The sequence below is a fragment of the Pan paniscus genome, chromosome X (genome assembly GCF_029289425.2).
Source record: "Pan paniscus chromosome X, NHGRI_mPanPan1-v2.0_pri, whole genome shotgun sequence".
NCBI classification, from domain to species: Eukaryota; Metazoa; Chordata; class Mammalia; order Primates; family Hominidae; genus Pan; species Pan paniscus.
This window is the reverse complement of record NC_073272.2, coordinates 11,589,657-11,617,266: the sequence shown is the minus strand read 5'-3', so window position 1 is coordinate 11,617,266 and position 27,610 is coordinate 11,589,657. Positions and strand designations below refer to the sequence as shown.

Below are 27,610 nucleotides of genomic sequence, written 5' to 3'. Positions count from 1 at the left end.
TCCCTGTATGTCAGATCTAATGGTGGGAACTGCAGTCACGCAACTACAAAATTTAAATATGATGGGAATAATTGGATCCCAAGGTGGCAGGAGCCAAGTGATGACACTCAACCGTCAAAGGCAAGGTGTGCGTAGCTACCATAATGGACAGCAGAGGCAAAGCAGCAATCAGAATAGTCTGACTCGTGTACAGCTCTGGCACTGGCTAATTAATCATGGTGTTCCTAGAAGGGAAATCGATAGGAAGCCTATTGCCTTCCTACTGAATTTATATAAACAGAAAACTTCTGGGTCGAATGGACAAAAGACTAATTTGAATTATAAAAACAGAGAATCACAGCCCTACAATCAATTTCCAGACTTGAGCCAGTTTACAGACCCAGAATCCCTTGAATGAAGAGGAGGCCAGGTCCCCTTGAGGAAGGACCCCACTACATTACGAACAATTTATGTGGTGAATCTTTCTCCCATCCTTCCCCAATGAGACCTCTGGACTTTAACCAGGGTAACTGTGCATTGGGGAAAGGGAAATGATCAGACATTTTGGGGACTACTGGACACTGGCTCTGAGCTGACGTTGATTCCAAGGGAGCCAAAACATCACTGTGGTCCTCCAGTTGAAGTAGGGGCTTATGGAGGTATGGTAATTAATGGAGTTTTAGCTCAGGTCCGACTTACAGTGGGTCCCCAGACTCATCTTGTGGTCATTTCCCCAGTGCCAGAATGCATAATTGGCATAGACATACTCAGCAGCTGGCAGAACCCCCACATTGGCTCCCTGACTGGAAGGGTGAGGGCTACTATGATGGGAAAGGCCCAGTGGAAGCCATTAGAGCTGCCTCTACCTAGAAAAAAGAGTAAATCAAAAACAATGTCACATCCCCGGAAGGATTGCAGAGATTAATATCACCATCAAGGACTTGAAAGACACACGGGTGGTGATTCCCACCACATCCCCGTTCAACTCTCCCATTTGGCCTGTGCAGAAGACAGATGGATCTTGGAGAATGACACTGGATTATCGTAAGCTTAACCAAGTGGTGACTCCAATTGCAGCTGCTGTACCAGATGTGGTTTCACTGCTTGAGCAAACTAACACATCTCCTGGTACCTGGTATGCAGCCATTGACTTGGCAAATGCCTTTTTCTCCATTCCTGTCCACAAGGCCCACCAGAAGCAATTTGTCTTCAGCAGCAATATACCTTTACTGTCCTACCTCAGTGGTATATCACCTCTCCAGCTTTGTGTCATAATCTTGTTCGGAGAGACCCTGATTGCTTTTCGCTTCCCTAAGACATCACACTGGTCCACTGCATTGATGATATTATACCAATTGGATGCAGTGAACAAGAAGTAGCAAACACACTGGACTTATTGGTGAGACATTTGCGTGCCAGAGGATGGGAAATAAATCTGACTAAAATTCACAGACCTTCTACCTCAGTAAAATTTCTAGGGGTCCAATGGTATGGGGCCTGTCAAGATATTCCAAGGTGAAGAATAAGTTGCTGCATTTGGCCCCTCCTACAAGCAAGAAAGAGGCACAACGCCTAGTGGGCCTATTTGGATTTTGGAGGCAACACATTTGGAGGCAACACCTCATTTGGGTGTGTTACTCCAGCCCATTTATCGAGTGACCCGAAAGGCTGCCAGTTTTGAATGGGGTCCAGAACTGGAGAAGGCTCTGCAACAGGTCCAGGCTGCCGTGCAAGCTGCTCTGCCACTTGGGCCGTATGATCCCATGGTGCCTGAGGTGAGAGTGGCAGATAGGGATGCTGTTTGGAGCCTTTGGCAGGCCCCCATAAGTGAATCACAGTGGAGGCCTCTAGGATTTTGGAGCAAGGCCCTGCCATCTTCTGCAGACAACTACTCTCCTTTTGAAATAAAGCTCTTGGCCTGTTACTGGGCTTTGGTAGAAACTGAACATTTGACTATGGGTCATCAAGTCACCATGCGACCTGAACTACCTATCATGAACTGGATGCTTTCTGGCCCAGCTATCCATAAAGCTGGGTGTGCACAGCAGCATTCTATCATCAAATGGAAGTGGTATATACGTGATCGGGCTCAAGCAGGTCCTGAAGGCACAAGTAAGTTACATGAGGAAGTGGCTCAAATGCCCATGGTCTCCACTCCTGCCACCCTGTCTTTTCTCCCCCAGCCTGCACCAATAGCCTCATGGGGAGTTCCCTATGATCAGCTGACAGAGGAAGAGAAGACTAGGGTCTGGTTCACAGACAGTTCTGCATGATATGTAGACACCACCCCAAAATAGAGAGTGGCACCACTACAGCCCCTTTCTACGACACCCCTGAAGGACAGCGGTGAAGGGAAATCTTTCCAGTGGGCAGAACTTGGAGCAGTGCACCTGGTTGTGCACTTTGCATGGACAGAGAAATGGCCAGATGTGTGATTATATACTGATTCATGGGCTGAATTCATGGGAAGAAGCATGATTGGAAAATTGGTGACAAAGAAATTCGGGGATGAGGTATGTGGATGGACCTCTCTGAGTGGTCAAAAACTGTGAAGATATTTGTATCCCATGTGAGTGCTCACCAACAGGTGACCTCAGTAGAGTAGGATTTTAATAATCAACTGGATAGGATGACCCTTTCTGTGGACACCACTCAGCCTCTTTTCCCAGCCACCCATCATCGCCCAATGGGCCCATGAACAAAGTGGCCATGGTGGCAGGGACGGAGGTTACGCATGGACTCAGCAACATGGACTTCCACTCCCCAAGGCTGACCTGGCTATGGCCACTGCTGGGTACCCAATTTGCCAGCAGCAGAGACCAACACTGAGCCCTCGATATGGCACCATTCCTCGGGGTGATCAGCCAGCTACCTGGTGGCAGGTTGATTATACTGGACCTCTTCCATCATGGCAAGGGCAGAGGGTTGTCCTCACTGGAATAGACACTTACTCCAGATATGGGTTTGCCTATCCTGCACGCGATGCTTCTGCCAAGACTACCATCTGTGGACTCACGGAATGCCTTATCCACCATCATGGTATTCCACACAGCATCGCCTCTGACTAAGGCACTCATTTTATAGCTAAAGAAGTGTGGCAGTGGGTTCATGCTCATGGAATTCACTTGTCTTACCATGTTCCCCTTCATCCTGAAGCAGCTGGATTAATAGAACGGTGGAATGGCCTTTTGAAGTCACAATTATAACGCCAACTAGGTGACAACACTTTGCAGGGCTGGGGCAAAGTTCTTCAGAAGGCCATGTATGCTCTGAATCAGCGCCCAATATATGGTACTGTTTCTCCCATAGCCAGGATTCACGAGTCCAGAAATCAAGGGGTGGAAGTAGAAGTGGCATAACTCACCATCACCCCTAGTGATCCACTAGCAAAATTTTTGCTTCCTGTTCCTGCAACATTACGTTCTGCTGGCCTAGGGAGTCTTAGTTCCAGAGGGAGGAGCGCTGCCACCAGGAGACACAACAATGATTCCATTAAACTGGAAGTTCAGATTGCCACCTGGGTGCTTTGGGCTCCTCCTACCTTTAAGTGAACAGGCTAAGAAGGGAGTTACAGTGTTGGCTGGGGTGACTGACCCAGACTATCAGATAAAATCAGTCTACTACTCCACAGTGGAACTAGGGAAGAGTATGCATGGAATACAGGAGACCAATTAGGGCGTCTCTTAGTATTACCATGCCCTGTGATTAAGGTCAAGGGGACACTACAACAGCCCAATCCAGGCCGGACTACAAATGACCCAGACCCTTCAGGAATGAAGGTTTGGGTCACTCCACCAGGCAAAAAAAAAACACAACCAGCTAAGGTGCTTGCTGAAGGCAAAGGGAATACAGAATGGGTAGTAGAAGAGGGTAGTCATCAGTCCCAGCTACGACCATGTGACCAGCTGCAGACATGGGGACTGCAATTGTCATGAGTATTTCCTCCTCCTTTTGCTAAAACCATGTTTGCGCATGTATACACTTGTACTAGTGCTAGGAAAATATCTTTATTTTCTTTTCTTTTCCCTTATCATGTGACATAAGATTTATTGACTTCAGGCTGGGCGCAGTGACTCACGCCTGTAATCCCAGCACTTTGGGAGGCCAAGGCAGGTGGATCACTTGAGGTCAGGAGTTCGAGACCAGCCTGGAAAACATGGTTAAACCCCATCTCTACTAAAAATACAAAAAAAAAAAAAAAAATTGGCTGGCATCGTGGCACACGTCTGTAGTCCCAGCTACTCAGGAGGCTGAGGCAGGAGAATCACTTGAACCCAGGAGGCAGAGGTTGCAATGAGCTGAGATCGTGCCACTGCACTCCAGCCTGGGCAACAGAGCGAGACTCTGTCTCAAAAAAAGATTTATTGACTTCATATCAGCATTTAAGTATTATCAGCTTTATGTAATAGTATTTGGGTTGGGGATTGGTGCATTCCTGGTCATACAAAGGATAGTTGTATGTTAGGCATAATTATGACCTCACTATTGTCTTTACTTGAAGATTATGTACGATCTCACATTGACAAGGGGTGGACTTGTGATGGTTAATACTGAGCGTCAACTTGATTGGATCGAAGAATACAAAGTATTGATCCTGGGTGTGTCTGTGAGGGTGTTGCCAAAAGAGATTAACATGTGAGTCAGTGGGCTGGGGAAGGCAGATCTGCCCTGAATCTGGTGGGCACCATCTAATCTAAAGCAGACAAAAAGGCGTGAAAAGGAGAGACTGGTCTAGCCTCCCAGCCTACATCTTTCTCCCGTGCTGGATGCTTCCTGGCCTCAAATATCAGACTCCAGGTTCTTCAGTTTTGGGACTCGGACTGGCTCTCCTTGCTCCTCAGCTTGCAGATGGCCTACTGTGGGACACTGTGATCATGTGAGTTAATACTTAATAAACTCCTCTTCATATATATTTCCTATTAGTTCTGTCTCTCTAGAGAACCCTGACTAATAAGAGAAAGCAGATCAGTGTGGGGGTGGGATTTGGGGGAAGGGAGGGAATGGGGAGGGAGTACTAATGGATGTAGGGATTCTTTTTTGGGGTGATAAAAATGTTCTGGAATTAAAGTGATGATTGCACAAGTCAGTGAATATACAGAAAAAATACCACTAAACTGTACCCTTTAACATGGCGAATTTTGTGACATGTGAATTACATCCATTTATTTTTATTATTGTTTTTTTGAGACGAAGTTCACTCTTGTCCCCCAGGCTGGAGTGCAATGGCGCGAACTTGGCTCACTGCAACCTCCGCTGCCCAGGTTCAAGCGATTCTCTTGCCTCAGCCTCCCGAGTAGCTGGGATTATAGGCGCCTGATACCACGCCTGGCTAATTTTTGTATTTTTAGTGGAGACGGGGTTTCACCACGTTGGCCAGGCTGGTCTCGAACTCCTGACCTCAGGTGATCCGCCCACCTTGGCCTCCCAAAGTGCTGGGATTACAGGCGTGAACCACTGCGCCCAGCCATTATATCCACTTATTTAAAAAAAATTTTTTGAGACAGGGTCTCACTCTGTCACCTAGGCTGGAGTACAGTGGCATAATGATAGCTCACTGCAGCCTCCAACTCTCTGACTCAAGCAAAATCCTCCAGCCTCAGGCTCCCAAGTAGGTGGGACTATAGGTGTGCACCACCACACCTGGCTAATTTTTTTTTTTTTTTTTTGTAGACACAGGGTCTCACTATATTGCCCAGTCTGGTCTCGAACTCCTGGGCTCCAGTGATCCTCCCAAAGCACTGGGATTACAGGTGTGAGCCACAGCGCACAGTCTCCATTTTTAATAATTAAAAAACTCAAGAAAAAAGAAGTGAAGGAAGGCTTCCTTCAGCCTCCCCTACCACCCCCAAGTAAAGGAACTCCCAGGCTGCACAGCACACCTTTAATCTGAGAGGGTGAAGTACTACCGTATTTACTGGATGAAACCCTCAAACACCGGAGATCGGAATGCTCCAAGCGGGGCAAAGTCTGGGAGGAAATCAGGCTGTGGAGACTGAATCCACAGACCAGTTCTCCCTGCGGTGCCAGGCCTGGGCTTGTCCAGGCCAAAAGCTCGGGGCTGCATGTGCTCAGGTGTGCCTGGCACCCAGGACGGTCACGAGTCAGGCTCTCTTCCTCTTTTCCTGCTGAACCACGCCCCTCTCTGACCTCCCCTTGACATTGAACCTTAAAAAGAGACTTCAGAAGCAGTGAAGTTAGCAGCAGGAGCCTGGCAGCCCAGGGGGGGCAGGAAAGGACACTCAGAAGGGCTGCTCTCAGGGAGGATCACAGAAGGGCTCCCTTTAGACAGTGAGAAATGCCTTTCCACAGAAAAGCATCACCTTGCTACAAGCAATGTGGAGAACAGGAAAGAAAAGCAAATTACTTTAATCTCAGGAGTCTAATTTCTCTGCTTTACTTTTTTGTTGGGGCATGGACAGCTTTTTTTATGGCCTAGACCAGCAGGCAGCATGCAGTCCTGAACTCGGGTTTTATTTCCGTGGCACAGCACAGGCTATGTGACACGCCTGTTGCTATGAGGCCTCTGGAAGCCTGATTTTGTAATGTCTTTACAATACGCCAAGGCCTTGATCCTTAGAAACACCTGAAGCCTGTTCCTGTCTCCCAGGGCTGCCGGCCTCCCAACAGGTCCCCTCAGCCCAGGCTCATGGAAACAGCCCCCTGTGCAACCTGCTTGCTCCTGGGGACACTCTGACATTTGCCCCCAAACTCGCACGCCTGAAACAAAGCAGCAGAATAACCCCAGCTCTGATACCAGGCTTGATGCTTGAATGCAGGAAGGATGAGCGCCCTTTCACAGGCTGGCTTTCCTGCACCTACCAAACATCTACTGAGCATCTGTTATGCTCTAAGCATGGCGACGGGGCTGGCTGTGACCCTGCTCGGGGATCATCCAGGCTCAGACATACTCGAGGCAGGGACCTTCATGAGGCTCCTGAATCCAGACAGAATGGGTGGGAACCCAACCCCTTCACTTGCCAGCTGCGACCCAGGGCCCGGCAGGCCTTCCCTAGACCCCATCTCCATAAAAAAGGATTAAAGTTGGGCCAGGCGTGGTGGCTCACGCCTGTAATCCCAGCACTTTGGGAGGCCAATGCAGGATACCTTGAGCCCAGGAGTTGGAGAATAGCCTGGCTAACATGGTGAAAGCCCAGCTCGACTAAAAATACAAAAATTAGCCAGGTATGGTGGCGCAGGCTTGTAATCCCAGCTACTTGGGAGGCTGAAGCATGAGAATTGCTTGAACCCGGGAGGTGGAGGTTGCAGTGAGCCGGGATAGTGCCACTGCACTCCAGCCTGGGCGACAGAGTGAGACTCTGTCTCAAAAAAAAAAAAAAAGGATTAAAGTTGCATGTGATGACTGTGCTGGCACAAGGAGATATATATATATATATACACACACACACTTAATCTAGATCATTAATGTATTTCAATTAATCTGTTTAACTTGATGTACTGATTATTTTATATATATTAATATTATATAGTAAATCATTAAATATTGAAATGTTATCTCGAAACATTTTTGGGGACCTAAAAGTTCATTTTCTTCTTGTGAAAACTAGAACATGTTCATGGGCCCCAGCGATGTGCCTGCTGTGCGAGTGAAGAGACTGGCCCTGCCATAACCACGGGCAGGTTTCTCAACCTCTCTAAGCCTAACGCTCCTCACTAACTGTCTTAGTTCAAGATGCTGTAACAAAACACCACAGGCTGGGAGGCTCAAAAACAGCAGAAATGTATTGCTCATAGCTCTGGAGGCTAGGAGTCCAAGGTCAAGACATGGCGGATTCAGTGTCTGCTGTGGACCTACTTCCTGGTTTGCAGGAGGCGCCTTCTCACTGTGTCCTCACAGGATGGAAGGGAGGAAGAACTACCTGAGTCTCTTTTATAAGGGCACTGACCCCATTCCTAATCACCTCCCAAAAACCCCACCTCTTGTTTTTGTTTTTGTTTTTTTTGAGACACAGTTTCACTCTGTCACCCAGGCTGGAGTGCAACGGCGCGATCTCAGCTCATTGCAACCTCCGCCTCCCAGGTTCAAGCGATTCCACTCCAACTCCTGAGAACCACAACAGATACTCTCCTTAAGTCCCAACTCAAGTCTTCTCCCATTAATTGGTTTCCTTTTAGCAGCAGCAGGAAAATCAGCCCATCTTGGCCTCCATCCCTGACTTCCCTCCGCTATAGAAGGCCCAACTCCAGTCTCAGCCCCACATTCTGCCTCAGCCTCCCGAGCAGCTGGGATCACAGGCACTTGCCACCATGCCCGGCTAATTTTTTAATCTTTAGTAGAGACAGGGTTTCACCATGTTGGCCAGGCTGGTCTCAAACTCCTGACCTCAAGTGATCTGCCCACCTCAGCCCCACAAAGTGGGATTACAGGCGTGAGCCACCACACCCGGCCCCCACCTCCTAATACCATCACCTTGTGGGTTAGGATTTCAACACTGGAATTTTGGGGGGACAGAAACATTCAGTTCATAGCACCAATAACAACTGTATAAACCTACCCTACAGAACCACTGTGAAGTTCACATAAAGTTCAACAGTGCCTGGAGCACAGTGGAGATTTGGCAGATGCTACTTGGATTCTTTTATTTTTTTATTTTTTATTTTTGGAGACAGAGTCTCGCTCTGTCGCCCAGGCTGGAGCGCATTGGTGCGATCTCGGCTCACTGCAACCTCCATCTCCCAGGTTCAAGCAATTCTTCTACTTCAGCCTCCCGAGTGAGATTACAGGCACACACCACCACTCCTGGCTAACTTTTGTATTTTTTTTTTTTAGTAGACATGAGGGTCTCACCATGTTGGCCAAGCAAGCTCGTCTCGAACTCCTGACCTCAAATGATCCACCCACCTCAGCCTCCCAAAATGCTGGGATTACAGATATGAGCCACTGTGCCTGGCCGCTATGTGGATTCTGACTGCACCACTCCAATGCCATGTGACTTGGTGACACGGGACAACAGCAGTTCCCAGAGCCCAGGAACTCATGGCATAATGCAAAGCTGCTGGCATACAGTAGGGGTTCTACAGAGCCCAGGAGTCATTCCTACAACGTTCCACCCTCCAGGGCTCCAGACTGGGCAGTGCTGGTGAGGGTAAGTAAAAGGAAACCCTGGTTCCTCCCAATTTTCAGAGGTCTGGGGACAGCCACCCAGGTCAGTGTGCAGGAGACAGCTGAACCCACCAGCTCACCACAGCCAGTCTCAGGATGCCGCTCCTCTGACCTTCTGAAGCAGAGACTCTTCCTTGCAGTGGGTCAGATGGCACGTTTCCAGAGGGCCACAAACAACAAAGTGGTAAGGTCCCACTGATCTCAGGTCTGCAGGCTTCCTACTAGGCTGTTTCAGGCTATGGTTTTCTTGGTTGCAAGCAACGGAAATGAATTCCTATATCTAAGCGAAAGGGTGATTCACTAAGATGCTACCAGGAATGTAAGGATTGTTGAAAGTCTTAGGTAAAGGGTCAGAAATGAGCCAGAGACAAGGAGCCTGGGGAGGCTGGGCTTGTAGACCGTTGCATCCAAGCTGTTGTCTCTGGGCCCCAGCCCATCAGCCACAGCAGGCCACAGAGCTGACTGCACCCAGCCCTTGCCCTGCTTGAGACTTAGAGTCCTGGGAAGGAGTGTTAAGTCACACACCACCTCCTGCTGCACCATGAAACATGCTCCTTCAGCCTCCACCTCTCCAAAGACCTCGTCCACTGGGGAGCTGTCAAAGGAAGACGGGGAGCTAACAGAAAGAGACATCAGACACCACAGAATTTAACGTGCCATCCTCCCAACCCGGGCACGATCTAGTTAACCCAGTGGGCCTTCCTCAACCCACCCAGTCCATCTTCCCAAGGCCAGACACTGTGAGTGACCATAGATTAGGACCGTTAAAATGTCTGTGGATGTTTAAACGGCTAGATTTGTTATCGAGACTGGTTGGTGGTCCTTATATCCACCACACGCACATAAAACAACACCTGTCGAGAACCCGTGCTGCCCAACAGTGCTGGCAGATTCTCACCAGCACTGCTTTTCCCTTGTATGCCCATGGAGTATACTGCATGCACAGGAGAAAACCCTAAAATCCTGACTTCTGTGTCCGGAGGTGGTCTGTGATGGCGGCCCCTCCTAAGAGTTGGCTGTGTGCAATGTCACAACTGATGGCTATGCTCATTTTGTAAAAACCAGGCCCAAGTTCATCAGTACCTCATCAAAACCACCTTCCCAGGAAGACAGGAGAGGCTCCTGAATCTGGGAGTGGGTGGCAGTCAGTTCTGCTTTCTTCCTGACAGGAGGCACGGAGCACCATCGGGTGGGAAAAGCGCCGGGCACCCTTCTCTGGAGTCCTGGGGGAAGGCATCAAAGAGACAGCATGGAGGCCTGCCTCTCCACCCAGCCTCTGGCACCTGAGCCAGTCCCATACCCATGGAACCAAGGGTTACCACAAAGCAAGGCTGCTGTGTGCATTTCTGTTTTAGAAAAAAAAATCTAAAATCTTTTCAGCCTACAAATTTTTAAAAAATTATTTTTAAGAAGTCTTTGTATGGCTCATGTGGCTTACACAGTAAGATAGGCTTGAGTGTCTTGTTTAGCAAGGAGGTAAAGAGGGAGAAAGAGCTGGGATGCTACCAGGGGTGGTGGCTCCCAACTGTAATCCCAGCATTTTGGGAGGCTGAGGCAGGAGGACTGCTTGAGCTCAGGAGTTCAAGACCAACCTGGGCAACATAGTAAGACCCCCATCTCCATAAAAAAAAAACACACACACAAAAAAACAAAAAACCAAGTCAGAAGTTGGGGTGGTGTGTGCCTGTGGTCCCAGCTACTCAGGGGGCTAAGGCAGGAGGATTGCTTGAGCCCAGGAGGTCAAGGCTGCAGGGAACTGTGATCACGCCACTGCACTCCAGCCTGGGTGACACAGCAAGATGCTGTTTCATTTAAAAAAAAAAGAAAAGAAAAGAAATCTGCAGCTGTGATGTCACCCAGATGGAGACTTCAGAGATCCTGACTCCATGTACGACCTGCATGACCCAGACAGATCACTCTCAGCCCAAGTTACCTTGTCTTAGATGGTCCTCATAAAAAGGAAGGGGACAAAGAACCTAACGGTGCTCAGAACAGTGTAACAATGTGCAGTCGTTCATCCCATCTCAAGGCTACGTGTAAGCTGTGTTTAAAGGACTTTAATATTTGAGGATCTATTACATGCCAGGCAATATGCCTGCGATACCAGCAATGAAACAGAGCCAGTCCCCACTCTCAGGGACCTCCCGGGTCAAGTAGGCTTGAGGATGCTGCAAGACCAATGATTACAGAGGGCCACCGAGGGCATTCCACATGACTGGGGATGGACAGTTAGGGCCACTTTGCCTGGGTGATGTATTCTGAGCAAAGCCTTCCACAAAACTGTGAATGTCTCAGAACCTCTGCAAAGCCTCAAATAACAGAGGATGCTGGGAGACCAGCAAATCATTCTCTAAAGCAGCACTCAGCAAACTTTTTACCATGTGTCTGAATCACGTTGTTAAAATATGGGTTCTGATTCAGCAGGTATGGGGCAGGGGCTGAGATTCTGCAGTTCTAACGAGCTCCCAGGTGATGCGGATATGCTGACCTAAAAACCACACTTTGCCTAACAAGAGTCTGCAGCGAGCTGGGCATGGTGAGGCACGACTGTAGTGCCAATGGCATCAGGAGGCCGAGGTGGGAAGATCACTTGAACCCAGGAGCTCAAGTCCAGCCTGGGCAACATAGCTTAAGACCCCATCTCTTTTAAAAAAAGAAAAAAAAAAAAGGCTAAAGCGGAGCTGTCCAACAGACTAAGAGCACCACACATCTACCTTCAAATTGGTTAGGAGCTACATTTCAAAGAGTAAAAAGGAATATGTCAAATTATTTTTATTTTTATTTTTAATTTTTATTTTTTGAGACAGGGTCTTTCTTACTCTGTTACCCAGGCTGGCGTGTAGTGGCACAATCACAGCTCACCGCAGCCTCAACCTCCTGGGCTCAGGTGATCCTCCCATCTCAGCCTCTCAAGCAGCTTGGACTACAGGTGCCAGTCACCACGCCTGGCTAATTTTTTGTATTTTTTTGTAGAGATGGGGTTTCACCATGTTGCCCAGCCTGGTCTCGAATTCCTGGGCTCAAGCGATTGGCCCACCTTGGCCTCCCAAGTGCTAGGATTACATGCACGAGCCACCATGCCTGGCCAGGTTAATTTTAATAATATATTTGAGTTACTTAACCCAATGTAGTCAAAATATTATAATTCCAACATAATAAATTATGATTAAAATATTTTACATCTTTTGTGTTTCAGACTAAGTCTAAAATCCAGTGTATATTTTAATTTACAGTATATCTCAATTTGAACCAGCTACATTTCAACTTTTCAACAGTCACATATGACAAATGGCCACCATATTAGACAATGCAGGACTGAAGGATCAAGGTGGGTAACAGCAGAAGATGAGGCCAGGGAAAAGACAGATGCTAAAGCATGAAGAACTTTTCATACTCAGCTAAAGTGTTGGATACGGTTTGGTTGTGTCCCCACCCAAATCTCATCTTCAATTATAGCTCCCATAATTCCCATATGTTATGGGAGGGACCTGGTGGGAGATAATTGAATCATGGGGGCAGTTTCCCCCATACTATTCTCATGGTAGTGAATAAGTCTCATGAGATCTGATGGTTTTATAAGGAGTTTTCCTTTTCACATGGCTCTCATTCTCTCTTGCCTGCCGCCATGTAAGACATCCTTCTGCTCTTCCTTGTTCTTCTCTCATGATGGTGAGGCCTCCCCAGCCACATGGAACTGTGAGTCCATTAAACCTCTTTCCTTTATAAATTACCCAGTCTCGGGTATGTCTGGCAGCGTGAGAATAGACTAATACAGTGTTACATGAAGAGTTACTGGCAAATGAGGGTGGAAAATAGGCAGGAGATAAAAACATAAAAAGCCTACTAAGGTGGGAGGATTGCTTGAGGCCAGAGTTCAAGACCAGCCTGGGCAACACAGTGAGACTCTGTATCTACAAAAAATAAAAATAATTAACTGAGCATGGTGCCGCATGCCTGTAGTCCCAGCTATCTGGGAGGCTGAGGCAAGGGTTGGGGGTAGAATCACTTGCGCTCAGGAGCTTGAGGTTACAGTGATTTATCATTACACCACTGCATACCACCCACTCCAGTGGGTGACAGAGATGAGAACCCCATCTCTATAAAATAAAAATGAAGTGGACAGACATGGTGGCTCACGCCTGTAATCTCAGCACTCTGGGAGGCTGAGGCAGGTGGATCACTTGAGGTCAGGAGTTCAAGACCAGCCTGGCCAACATGGTGAAACCCCATCTCTACTAAAAATACAAAAATTTGCCAGGCATGGTGGCAGGTGCCTGTAATCCCAGCTACTTGGTAGGCTGAGGCAAGAGAATCACTTGAACCTGGGAAGCGGAGGTTGCAGTGAGCCAAGATCACGCCACTGCACCCCAGCCTGGGTGACAGAGCATGACTCCATCTCAAATAATAATAATAATAATAATAATACATAAAATAAATAAGCCTTCTATACCTAGCTAAGGTGTCCCATGAGGAATTACTGAGGCTTTTCCAGCAAGAGCATGAGAAGTAGACCACTGTTTTGGCACACCGACTACTGGAGGTCTCAAGAGTCTGTCATGTGAAGAGGTGAGCAGCAGTATGCATGTTACAGACTACTGTGATTGCCCAGGCAGTCACTGGAGCAAACCACTGGAGGCAGTGATGCTGGGCATGAGAAGAAAGCAATGCACACCCCGTATTTAGGCTCCAAAGGATTGGTGATCAACTGGCTGTGGGAGGTTAAGGGGAGGAAGGCATCAGGGATGACTTCTAGATTTGGGGATAAACTGATGATCAAGATTAGAAATTCAGAATTAGAGAAGGTAAAGGAAGATGAATGATTCCCATTTGGATTGTGCTGAGTTTAAAGGGCCTCAGCAACACACAAGGGCCATCTCAGAGTTCAGACGAAAAGTTGATTTGGTAAAATGGTCATTGAAAATTAAAAAAAGAAGAGAAGTTGAGGCTGCACATATAGATATGAGCGTTGTCTATAGGCACCATATATCACCATGTTTACAAATTTGCAAACAGATGCACGTTATCTCGAGGAAGCACATGAGACCACCTAGATGAGAGAGAGAGGACAGATAAAAGGACCTTCAAGAAATCCAACCTTCTAGTAGATGGCAAAGGAAAAGAACCAGTGTAAGCCACTGTAAAAATAGAAAGAAGGGGAAATAAAGAGTTTTCATAGGAATTGAACATTTTTTTCAGTGAAGCAATTACAACATGGGTAATTTAAAAATTAAAAATTCTTAATTAATGGTAATTAATTAATGGGTAATTTAAGAATTAAAAATTAAACTCTCAGGCCAGGCGTGGTGGCTCACACCTGTAATCCCAGCACTTTGGGAGGCTGAGGCAGGCAGATCACCTGAGGTCAGGAGTTCGAGACCAGCCTGGCCAACATGGCGAAACCCCATCTCCACTAAAAATACAAAAATTAGCCAGGCGCGGTGGTGCACCTGTAATCCCAGCTACTCAGGAGGTTAAGACACGAAAATTGCTTGAACCAGGGAGGCAAAGGTTGCAGTGAGCCAAGATCATGCCACAGCACTCCAGCCTGAGTGACAGAGCAAGACTCCATCTCAAAAAAAAAAAAAAAAAAAAAGAATTAAACTCTCGGTAAAGGCAAACAAGTTCCTGCCTCAGGGTACAAGGAGGTGCATCCTCAGGAACCAGACGAGAATGTGAACTTTACCTTTGTGTTGAGATTTCCCAACCATGAATAGTGGTACAAGTTCTAATTACTTGTCCCCAAAACACCAGCCACTAAAAATGAGGAGGGGGAGTGGAAATGGCTCCGTCCCAAACCCTAATGGCATCAGCGTGTGAGAGCTCTGTCGTTAAATCAACACAAAATAAATATGATTGAAGCAGCAGCAGGCCTATCTTTTCAAGTCCAGATGTTTTCTTTCCAAACTTTAATTCAAGATTCAGGGCATCTAAACATAATGAAAATGTTAAGAAAAGCTGCACATACAAAAAAGCATAGTTGTTTGAAAGACTGACATATTTGACCAATATAAAGTACACTCCGTTTTCCAGAAATTAGGGTTTTTAAAAATATGCCTGTCTAGAAAAACCTAAATTATAAAACTCAATATATTCCACAACAAAACATACCATTTCTTAAAACGTCAAGTGGCATACACAAAATTAAACTCCTTTCATCTGATTCCAAAGATTGTTGACAATGTAATTCTTAAGGGTTTTCAAGCAATTAAAAATTAGATCTACGAGGTTCAAAGCAAAGAATTCCACAGAGATGGGGAAAAATCAATACAGCTGTACTTTCAGAAATAAGATTATTACAAGTTTTGGGCTATGGATCAATCTTTTCCTTTATTTTCAATTTTTTTCATTTTAATTGTGCAACAAGAAAAAAGACACTGTACAAAGCATTATACAATTAGCAGAGATAAATATCACCATGTTTACAAATTTGCAAACAGATGCACAATTAACACCAATAGACGTGGAATTTCGTCAGCTTCAGAATCTGCAAGCCATAGGTAAAGAATCTCTTTCACCTCTTTTGCAAGTCCAGGGAGGGTTTTCAGCTGGACTTGGGCCCCTGCTCTCCCTACCACCTTCCTCCACAGGCTGTCCTAACTCCTCTTTGTAGGCGGCCAGTACCTGAACAGACAAGGTCTTTCCTCAGCACTCCCACTCCGCCAGCTCCACCTTCCTCCCGAGGCCAGTTTTACTTGGCTTTCATCTGGCTTTCAACTTTATCTCTCCTCTCTGCTGGTCTAATTCATGTGTCTGGGTGCTACTACCAGGGGGAAAAAAGTCTGCCATACAGGACTATAATTAATTAATCTGATGAAGGCAGTTCTGTTAATGATGACAATGTGTAGCCCTCCCAGGCAACATTTGCATTTTAACCAAGGCAGTTAAAGAAAGGACGCCACCACCAGGAGGAAGGTCCAATCCCTGAAATCATCCTAACAGCAGCTGGCCACCCACCCCACCCCTTGTGCCTCCGGCCGGCCCCACCTAGGACTAATTATCTAGACTGGGCATTCTCCCGGCCTCCTGCCCCAATGCTCCAGGGCTCCCAGGAAATCATCCCCGGGGAGGAGAAGGAAGAGCAAGTGGGGGGTGGGGGTGAATAAATTACCAGCTGAGAGAAAAGGGTAAGGAGGTGGAAAGAAGCCAATGGGCGTGGAGGTCTCATTTTATATAATAAGTGTGCAGGGAATAGGCTTCATGCTAATTGGACACCCACAGTGATGCTTTCCTCACTCCTTCCAGCATGGGTGTAAAAGAAGCACCGTATATTCCGCCTCTTAAAGCTGGGTATATTTGCTAGAAGGAAAACTTCTGATTTCTCCCAGCATTTCATTTGTGAGAATAGTCTGTAACAGCAAGTAATCCAAAAAACATACAATGAATGGCCCAAACACAGCAGAGGCTTACTTCTTGCTCACCATGGATGGTGACCATAGCATGGGCAGCCACCTCTGCAGTCATTCAGGGATCCAAGCTGATGAACTCTGCCCTGCGGCCATCTTCATTCCAGGCAGCCAGAAGGGGAAAAGTAAAATGGCAGGCATGGCTGCAGCTGCACTCCCCAGGGTAGAAGTGTCACGAGGCCACAGCTAACTGCTAGGGAGGCTGGGAAATGTGGCCCAACAGTGTCAGAGAGGAGGAGGCAACAAGGACTCGGGCAGGCAGCATTTCTGCCACACTTGTGGGTCCCACTCTAAACCCTAACAGATTTTCTACTCCAAAGATTGAAAGAGTGAAGAAATAGAGTCTTGTCACAGGGATACTGAATCTTCATCTTTCCCACTATTGCCACTTCCCAAAACTACTTTTTTAACACCCTACTCTGGCCCAGGAACAGTGGTTCACATCAGTAATCTCAGCACTTTGGGTAGCCATGGTGGGTAGATCACTTGAGCCCAAGAGTTCGAGACCATCCTGGGCAATATGGCGAAACCCTACCTCTACAGAAAATACAAAAAATTAGCCAGGTGAGGCGGCATGTGCCTGTAGTCCTAATACCTGGGGGGCTGAGGTGGGAAGACTGCTTGAGCCCAGGTGACTGAGGTTGCAGTGAACCGTGATCACACCACCGCACTCCAGCCTGAATGACAGAACGAGACCCCATATCAAAACAAACAAAAAAACAAATAAAAACCCTACTCTGAATATCACATTGATCTGAAAGAGCTACTCCCTTTATTAATATTATAAAAATAAGAAACACTATTATTCTGGAAAAAAGTTTTTTGGTAGAGGAGAGGAAAGAATCACTTCTGGTGGGCTACAAATAACATAGGAAATGTACTGATGCTGGACATTAGATGTATCTTTTATTTTTATTTTTTATTTATTTTTTGTTTTTGAGACAGAGTCTCACTCTGTCGCCCAGGCTGGAGTGCAGTGGTGTGATCTTGGCTCACTGCACCCTCAACCTCCTTGGCTCAAAGCGATCCTCCCACCTCAGCCTCCCAAGTAGCTGGGACTGGAGGTACATACCACCTTGCCTGGCTAACTTTTGTATTTGTTGTAGAGATGGGGTCTCATTTTGTTGCCCATGCTTGTCTTGACTTCCTGGGCTCAAGCAATCCTCCCACCTCGGCCTCCCAAAGTTCCAAATTCTTAATGAATCAGGATTGAGTAGGGAAAGTGAGGAAGAGAAGTGAGGGGGAATTTGAGTTTACTAGAGATAGCTTTATGTGTTGCCTCATTTAATCCCCATGACACCACAATAAAATAGGAATGATTCTAGTTGGACAGACAGAGGATTACCGATTAGAAACGGTTAGGAACTGAGAGCAAGATCCAGCTCCGGATGCAAGCAAGCAAGCACTGCCTCCTCTGCCTAGTGGTAACCTTCCCTCCAAACTGGAACCACTACAGCCAGAGCTGGGGGGCAGAGATGATCACCCTCGCCCAGCTGAGCAAAGCAGAGATCCCCTCAACTGGCAGACTTCCCATTACTTTTCAACCTGCACTACACCAGAAGTTTATTAAGTAGAAAAAAAGTATCTGACAAAAACATGGCCGCCTCCCTGCCCCTCCAGAAAAAAAAAAAAGAGAAAGATACAGCCTTAGAGGAATACCCAGGGAAACAGCTTCACCTGATCACTCACCCCCATGCACGGAGTGTCCAAACAGCATTTTGGGGAACCCAACCTTCAATACCAGCAGACGGCCAAGGAGCACCAGACATTTGAAGACAACCTCTAACAGGGAAGAAAGCAGCCAAAACAAACAACAAAAGCAGAGCTCAGAAACAATCTATGCAAAAAGAGGACATTTTTAGAGACCAGTTTAATACTGTCACAGATATGGAAGAATCATGAAACAAGATTAGTATGGTATGAAAAAGGAACATTTGAGAAACAAATTTTAAAAGTTTAGAATCTGGGGGAAAAATGAGGACATACATTTAAAACTTAATGGAAAGATTAGAAGATGATGTTGAACAAAATCTTCCAGGAAGAACAAAACTACAAAGAAATGCAAAATAAGAGAGCTGGGCATAGTGGTACACACCTGTAAACCCAACTACTTGGGAGGCTGAGATGGGAGGATCAGTTAAGCACAGGAGTTCAAGGCTGTAGTGTGGCTACAACCGTGCCTGTGAATAGCCACTGCTCTCCAGCCAGAGCAACACAGCAAGACCCTGTCTCTTCAAAAAAAAAGAAAGAAAGAAAAAGAAAAATGAGAGGGAAAAAGTAGACCTAGTACAAAAGATCAAGAAACAAAAACGTCTGATCTCCCTCCAGCAATACTGCACAACAGCAGAGTGGACACCACCTTCAGAGTGCTGTGGGAGAACTGTCTCCATTCAGGACTACGCCCAAACAATTTACTGTCAAGATAAAAATCATGCTGTTTTCAGACAGAGAAGATCTCAAAAGATGACCCCCGGTGTGTCTGAATATATTAAGAGATATTTCATCACTGGGGAGGGTTTGAGGGATGAATCAAGGATAAGTGCACTGAAAATTAAGCAAAGAAAACTATCCTGAACCCTAGTGACTGCAGAAACTTGTGTTGTGGGTACACTGGCCGGGGCCAGAGTCACGGGCAGTAAAAGAATTTACTGAGACAGTAGTCAGTTAAAGAAAAACTAGTTTATGGCTGGGTGCGGTGGCTCATGTCTGTAATCCCCAGCACTTTGGGAGGCTAAGGCGGGCAGATCACCCAAGGTCGGGAGTTTGAGACCAGCCTGACCAACATGGAGAAACCCCATCTCTACTAAAAATACAAAATTAACCAGGCGTAGTGGCAGGCGCCTGTAATCCCAGCTACTCAGGAGGCTGAGGCAGAAGAATCACTTGAGCCTGGGAGGCGGAGGTTGCAGTGAGCCGAGATCTCGCCATTGCACTCCAGCCTGGGCAACAAGAGCGAAACTACATCTCAGAAAAAAGAAGAGAAGAGAAGAGAAGAGAAGACTAATTTATTAGAGAAAAAGTATGTTGCAAGGGAGCAACAGGCAACACAGCAGAGAAGGGGTTGTCTGCAAAGAGGCAGGGGCTGGAGGGAAGTTTTATAGGATCATGCTGGAGAAGCTACACGCAAACAGAGTTGTTTGTGGTTAGCAGTTTCTCAGAACAATTGTTCTCCCCCACCCTGGGGTCCCTTCTTCATTGATGCTAACTTATCAGGACTCCACAGTATGTACCCCCAGACTCAGCAGTGATAGCAATAGCAACCAAAATAAACACTGAATATTGTTAACCCCATGCTCCTCAGAGCGGGGAAGAGGCCAGCCTTAGTTGCTCACGCCTGTAATCTCAACATTTTGGGAGGCCAAGGTGGGAGGATCACTTGAGGCCATGAGTTCAGGATCAACCGAAGCAATACGGTGAAACCCCATCTCTACAAAAAATACAAAAATTAGCTGGACATAGTGGCATGCACCTGTAGTCACAGCTACTCAGGAGGCTGAGGGGGAAGGATCACTTGAGTCCAGGAGATGGAGGCTGCAGTGAGCTGTGATCATGACACTGCACTCCAGCTTGAGCAAGAGAGCAAGACCCTGTCTAAAAAAAAAAAAAGAAAGGAAGAGGCTAGGTATGTTGCTCAAGATCCTACAATTCACAGGATGGCCCCACACCAAAAAATTATGATGTAATCACATTAGGGGTATGAAGGGCCAAGAATTGTGCCTGAGTAGTTGGGGGAGGGTAGGTGAGCATTGGAAAAGAGTGGAAATAAGGGCCAGGCGCAGTGGCTCATGCCTGTAATCTCAGCACTTTGGGAGGCTGAGGCGGACAGATCACTTGAGGCCAAGAGTTTGAGACCAGCCTGGCCATCATGGCGAAACCCCATCTCTACTAAAAATATAAAAATTAGCTGGGCATGGTGGCTCGAGCCTGTAATCCCAGCTACTCGGGAGGGTGAGGTGGGAGGATCGCTTGAACCCCAGGGTTGGGGGTTGCAGTGAGCCGAGATCATGCCATTGCACTCTGGCCTGAGTGGCAGGACGAGACTTTCAAAAAAAAAAGAGTGGAAAAAAGGCTACATCCTAATATCCTACATTGGGAAGAACAAGCTAATAAACAAAAGTTGCAGCAATATACAATATAAGCCATCATTTAGGGATATGGACAGAAATACCAAAAGAAATCAGCTAAGACGTTTTGATAGTTGTCTCTAGGGAGGGGGAAGTGATCAGTAGTCAGGCCAAATGACCAGTAGCATATAAGCACCCTTGAAGAACTACTTGATAATTCATACTGTGCAAGAGCCACTTTGATAAAATAAAACCTCATAAAAGATACACTGACACTCCTAGCGTGTCACGGTGGCTCATGCCTATAATCCCAGCACTTTGGGAGGCCAAGGCAGGCGGTTCACTTGAGGTCAGGAGTTAGAGACCAGCCTGGCTACCATGGTGAAACCCTGTCTCTACTAAAGATACAAAAATTAGCGGGGCGTGGTGGTGTGCGCCTGTAACCCCAGGCTGAGGTGGGAGGATTGCTTGAACCCCAGAGGCGGAGGCTGCAGTGAGCCAAGATCATGCCACTGCACTCCAGTGTGGGAGACAGAGCAAGAATCTGTCTTAAAAAAAAAAAATACGCTATCATGCTTGCCCCTTCCCTTCTATGAGTAAGAAGTGTTACCTTTCAAGGACACAGAGTCTACCCTGCCTGGGTTCTTGTTGACCTCGACAATTTGCCTTTGATCTGAAAGTCACCTTTTGCCAAAAGAAAGATAATCCCAGCCCTTCATAGCCAAGCCAAGATGCTGTTTTTCTTCCCTTTCCATCCAAGAGAAGCAGCCCTCATTGCCTGCAACTTAATACGCTGGGGATTTAAAACAACAACAACAAAAAAAAAACACAAAAAAACAGCCCAGGGGCTCCTTATCTGGGGAAAAAAATGTTACCTTTGCTTTGCAATTCAGAACATCCTAGTTCTGAGGTTCAACCAAATGAGGTTTGTCCAATTTTTTCTTTTTAATGATATAGTATTATCCTTCTAAGACATGTTCCCCCAAAGAGAAGCTGGAACATTCACACCCATAATGGGAACAGGCTGGCTCTACTACAGGACAGCCCAAATACTGCATCACACAAGGTAAAGGACAACAATTCCTCCAGAATACACCCTCCCTGTATCAGATACTGGTGATTTTCTTTTCTTTTTTCTTTCTTTTCTATTCTATTCTATTCTATTCTATTCTATTTGAGATGGAGTTTTGCTCCTGTTGCCCAGGGCAATGGCACGATCTCCAGCTCACCACAACCTCTGCCTCCCGGGAGCCTCCCGAGTAGCTGGAATTACAGGCATGCACCACCACACCCGGCTAATTTTTTGTATTTTTAGTAGAGACAGGGTTTCTCCATGTTGGTCAGGCTGGTTCTGAACTCCCAACCTCAGGTGATTCGCCCGCCTCGGCCTCCCAAAGTGCTGGGATTACAGGCGTGAGCCACCGCGCCTGGCACTGGTGATATTTTTTAAAAGGCCTAAAAGAGCAACAGGCAACCCGGAACTCTTTCAAAATCCTTCATGTGGGTTAAAGTTTTTGGCTTGCATGTGTAGGAAGAGGGCTTGCAGAAACCTGCAGAATTTATCCTTCATGAATTGCCCCACTCCTGACTACAGTGCTTGAAAGTAAAAGAAGACCTGAATAAAAAGTCCATTCAGCTTTTACATTCTAACATTATCGTGTAGAATGTTCCCGCTGCACCCGGTGTGCAAGAAGAAAAGTTCCGCAGAGCCCCAGCTTTTCTCCGCTGCCCTTAAGAACTTGGCCACAAATCCAGGTTTATTTGCATGCTGATACAAAACAACTCTGGCAAGGGGACAGACAACTCCAAAATGCTTTCCAAAGAGAAAAACCAGCCCTTCCCAAGTGGCAAGCCAGTTTTTTTGACCATGAATTACAAAGGTAGATTAAGAAACCCCCAGCTCATTAGGACAAGGTGAAAACTGCTACTTGTTCTGAGCCTTTCATTATCATACTATTCTACCTTTAGCTCTTGGGCAAACTAGTTTTCTTTTCTTTTTTTTTTTCCAAAAGATAAATGTTACGACATGTTAAGAAATACTCATAACTGAGCCATGAAGACCGAACGCATCCTGGTACAGAAGTGAGATGCATAGCTTATGTTTACAGCTTCTCATAATCGCAGAAGGCTCTGGATTCATAGGCGTGAGTCAAGCTGAGTTACTGTCTAAGAGAGGAAGAATCCTCCCAGAGCTGACCCTCAAAGCCTCCAGCTCCCAGACCCTGGAATAGGACTTGAGGCTCACTGCCTGACTCCACACTCTCGCCCAAAACATCGCTGGAGAACAAGGATGAGAATTCAGCAGGGTCACATTAATTCACAGGCTGGGAAAAGGTAATAAAGATAGATTTGAAAGCCAGTTGGCAAGGCGGGCCTACCAACTGAAAGGGTCTTTCAGCACAGGAAAGAAAGCTCACCTCTTGGTTTTTAACCTTACTATTAATTCTTAAATACAGATGGATCTTTATAATGACACTTATCCTAATAGCTGAAGAAAACATGGTAGCTGGCATCAAAAAGTGAGTAAAGCTTTACAACTCGTACATCACTTAGAGATGGCAGAGGCAAGGGAGATCCAAGCCCTCACCCACTGGTTCTCAGACACCTGGAGAAGCAGCGGCACTCCCTCGTGCAGATGTTGACCGCACACTGCATCTGGGCACAAAAATCCACCAGCAGCCACAAAGTTGAGAGTCACCCGCTCCTGACCCACTGCTGAATTCATCAGGTCCCTCTTTTTCAAAACCTTTACTGATATTTCACAAAGAGCTTGGTTGGCTCTTGGGAGCCAATATAATGGCATATGAGACAAGAACTGATCCCGACCAGGGTGGTCACTCTGATCTCCCCGGTCCTCGGGTCACGAGGTGACTTGGCATGGCCCATAAAGCAGAGCCCCCTTTCCAAACCAATAAGTAAGGTACATCAGAGGCGCGAGGCCTCCACTCCTGCCCATCACCAACCACCAGTCTCAGCCCTGTGCCCTCTGCAATCAAGGACTCAGCTAACACTTTACATAAGACACTTGCCACCTGGCTGCACGCCCCCCAAAATATGCCCTGATTCCGTCTTTGGCATTCACACTGGAAAGGACATTTCAAAGCTCTATCTCCAATCCAGAGAAATGTTCTCAGAGTCTGAAGCCCTGGGGTGGGTGAGTCAGGTGGGGGGACCTCCAAGCGTCCCAGACCACAGCAGTCTTGTCACACACAACAGCTCTGGTGCCCAATGGCAACCCGAAAATCAATGGGTTCCCAAAGGAGCTGCCCTTGGGGCTAGGCCAGGCTCAAGTTACTGTCTTCTTTGGAGCTTCGGGCTAAGGCTTCTGGCATTCTTTTTGGGGGAGGGAGCAGACTCTAAGAAATAGTGAACAGGAGAGGCTGGGGCTTCATTCCTTCCCTCCCTTAACAAACATTCCTGAGGCCACAGGGGGCTGCTGACACCCAGCTGGTGTATTTAACGCTTCCTCATGAATCCCCCAAACAGCTTTGTGGAATTCAAGCCACTCTAGTGACATTTTAGAAATCAGTCCCCTCCCCTCCCCCCACTGAAGACTTCCACTGGTTGAATGGATGGGAACAGAAACATGCAAAAAACCCACCAGGATCACATATATCCACCATCTCTACTTCCGTTACGTAGATTCCTACAGCATGGACGTTATTCCTGCCCCCTCTCTAACAACAGCATGGAAATATGGGTTTGAGTGCATTTTTTTCCACCAACTGTAGCAAAATTTCAAGGCAGAAATCAGCAGAAACGTACTGAGGAGTGATGAATCCTGTCGCCGTCTGTCAGCGGAGGTTCTGCTGGGCTTCATGCATGCACCCCAAATTCCAAGAATGCTACTCCTCTGAAGTTGGTATCCCTTTAGCTTCAAACTAGACCCAGAGAGTAGTCAGTCCTGATTCTGAACAGCCACTGTGGATGCCCATAAACACAGCACTTGGGAGTTCCTGCTTCAATTTCCTTTCTCCAGCTACAAAAAATGCAGATGAAGCAAGTATTTGTTTGAGTTTGACTATGTAAATAAAGCCTATTCTCAGGGCCAACGCGTGGGAGGAAAACAGCTCTCCATGCAAACACTGGCAATGCCAGGGGCCTCTAAACACACCACCCTAAAGGCCAGTATCTTCAAAAAGAAACAGAAGTTTTAAGAGCAAGAATCCTTTAAGAGCAAAGGTGATATATGGTTAATCTAACAAAAGAGATTCAAAACCAGGCTAATTTTGCCCCCAGAGGACATTTGGCAATGTCTGGAGACATTTTTGTCATCACACCTGGAGAGAGGTGACAGTAGCATCAAGCAGGTAGAGGCTGGGGAGGCTGCTGAGCATCCTCCAAAGCACAGGGCAGCCCCACAGCAAAGAGATTCAGCTCACAAAGTCCCCAATGCCAAGGCTGGCAAACCCTCACCTAACCGATGTGACGAAGGTATTCAATATGGCATTGCAGGAGATCCCAGACCCAAGCAGATGGCACTGACTGAAGGGGAGCAGCAGGCTTGAACACTGGGGCCAGAGTCTGATTCTTAGGGCCTTTCCCAGGACTCAACAGTTTGTGACCTCAGGATACACCATTTGCCCTGCCTGGGCCACAGCTGTTTCATCTATAAAATGGGCTGATAAAATTCCATCTGAAGACCAGGACCGAACCAGCCTTGTTCTTGACACCCCTCCCAGTTCTACTACACGCATTCCCATGAGGCTTTCAAATGATACCCTCATTATCATAAAGAGAAGGTGCGCTCTTACCTTAATGCAAGCTATCCCCAAATCAGAGTCTGCTAAATAGCAAGTGAGTTGTACAGTATTCCAGGGCTCTAATATGTAACTATTTAATTACAAGTGGAAAAAAAAAACGATTAGAAGAGCTATTTTTTAATGAGCCCCAGTGACTTTTCAGTAGCTTTTGGGAGAGGAAGATTCAAAGCTTGGATTAATCCACATTCTGAGCCAAGCGCAGTGGCTCATGCCTGTAATGCCAGGACTTTGGGAGGCAGAGGAGTTCGAGACCAGCCTGGGCAAAATGGTGAAACTCCCCGTTTCTACAAAAAATTTTAAAAAATTAACCAGGCATGGTGGCGCACATCTGTGGTCCCAGCTACTCAGGAGGCTGACAGAACAAGACCCTGTCTCAAAAAAAAAAAAAAAAAAAAAAAAAAAAGAAGAAGAAGAAAGAAAGAAAGAAAAGAAAAGAAATAAAAGAAAAGAAAAAGAGGAGTGTTCTGGCTGGGCAGAGTACACACACTTTATGACTGTCCACCATGTTTCCAAAGAAGCCGGTGTGATAAAAGATTACACATTGGTCAAATTTATAACAATGGCAACCTCTTTCCTGAGTTCAACAAAAATTTAGTGCAAAGCTAAACAAGGCTTCTCCAAATCCCTCCACAAAGTTTTGTAATCATAAAAGCGACAGAAAATATAGAATGGAAGACGCTGGTGTCTCATTTGCTATTTGAACAACAAAGCCATCCCACTTCCCAAACTGATTACCAGTGCGGCGGGTTAGGAATCACTTAATTTCTTCCTGCTGTGGAGAGGCAGGAAAGCCGAGAAAACCAGTAAATTATCTTCAAACGCTTCTAGTCGCCAAGAATCTTTACATTTTAAAAGGAACTTCGTCCACACGAAAGGTCCGACTCAACCCTTCCCAGAGAAAATGACCACTACACACTTTTAACTAGAACACAGGGTGACTGGACTGTTGTTTATGTGTTTGCTTTTACAAGTTCATACAGGTTCAACTGGTAAGTTTCCAGATGGATTTTGTTTTGAGACAATAAAATTCAATGTTCTAAAGCAAACCACACACACACACACACAACATTCCTGATGAGATACATCTGGAATTTCTTTATTATTATTAGAACTCGGGTCCTGCTCTTAGGAAGCAGGCTTTCAGGTTTCTCTAAGTTTGCGCAGGTATCCAGTGCGCAGTGGATCTGGGACTGGAAGCCGAAAGTCAGTAAACATTGATGGGCTGAAGGGAATCGAGAAGTTGCGCTGGCGACAGCTGCTACTCTGGATTTCGTAGTGATCACAGGCACGGGTCCAAGGGGTGCCGAACCAGGGACCCCAGAGAGGCAAACATAGGTGGGGACGGCTCGGGGACACGTTCCTTCCCTGGCCTCCAGGCAGCCCCGCAGGTGCAGGCCGCCGCTGGCGGGCCCGGGAGTGCCAGAGGACCCGGCCAGGCCCCTGCCCGGAGGAGGGAGGGGGAGGGGAAAGGGACTCCGGGCAGGAGCCATTTAAACTCTGCGAGGCGCGGGGAACCGCCAGGATCACACGCCCACGCCGGTCCCGGCGCCCAGGCCCGGCAGGTGACCCCAGCAGACGCGCGCGCCAGACCCGGGGGCGCGAGCCTACCGCCCCTCCCGCGCCCCTACCCCGACGCGCCCCTACCCCGACGCGCCCCGCAGCGCGGCCAGCTCCGGGCTGTCAGCGCCCGCGTCCCGCGGCCGCCTTACCTTGGTGATGACCAGCGGCTCGCCGTGCTCGCGGCCGCCCTTCAGGGTGAAGCCCCACGGGGCGCCGCCGCTCAGCTGCACCTCCACCAGGCGCCCGCCGTCGGCCGCCCGCGTCTCGGCCTCGGCCAGGCGCTCGGGCCGCGCGCGGGGCTCGGCGCCCTCCATGGCGCGACCGCTCAGCGTCCCTGGCCCGCGCCCATGCACTCCGGGCAGTCCCGGCCGTGGGATCGCAAGGGAGGCTCCGAGCGCCGCAGAACTTGCGCCGTAACTTGGAAAGAAAGTGCCGGCCCGGCGGCGGAGGGAGCCCGGAGGGCTGGCGGGGAGGGGGCGGGGCCGGGGCCGGGGCCGGGGCCGGCGGGGAGGGGGCGGGGCCGACGGGGGGCGGGGCGGGGCGGGGCGGGCGCGTTCGGGAGCTCGTACCGCGGGGCCGGTCACGGGGAGCGCGTCCAGAGGTTCAGCCCGCGGCCCGAAGGGTGAGGGACGGGGTCAGGTGCGCGCTCAGGGGCCCACGCGGCCGCTCGTACCGGGGAGAGCTGGAGAGGGGCGCGCCCCGGTTCTCTCCACCGGTGGA

The 27,610-nt window shown here is 47.7% G+C and overlaps 1 protein-coding gene across 2 annotated transcripts in view; it reads right to left on the bottom strand.

The window, feature by feature from the left end:
* SHROOM2 (shroom family member 2) overlaps positions 1 to 27,321 on the bottom strand; it is a 161,970-nt gene extending 134,649 nt beyond the window's left edge. The window contains exon 1 of one of the 2 annotated variants that reach the window (XM_034950411.3): positions 27,040 to 27,321. In XM_034950411.3, coding sequence (XP_034806302.1) covers positions 27,040 to 27,204 — 165 coding nt within the window. In that variant the 5' untranslated portion in view covers positions 27,205 to 27,321. The remainder of the gene's footprint in view (positions 1 to 27,039) is intronic. The other variant, XM_034950412.3, reaches the window with a different exon arrangement.
* Positions 27,322 to 27,610: the final 289 nt, after the last annotated feature.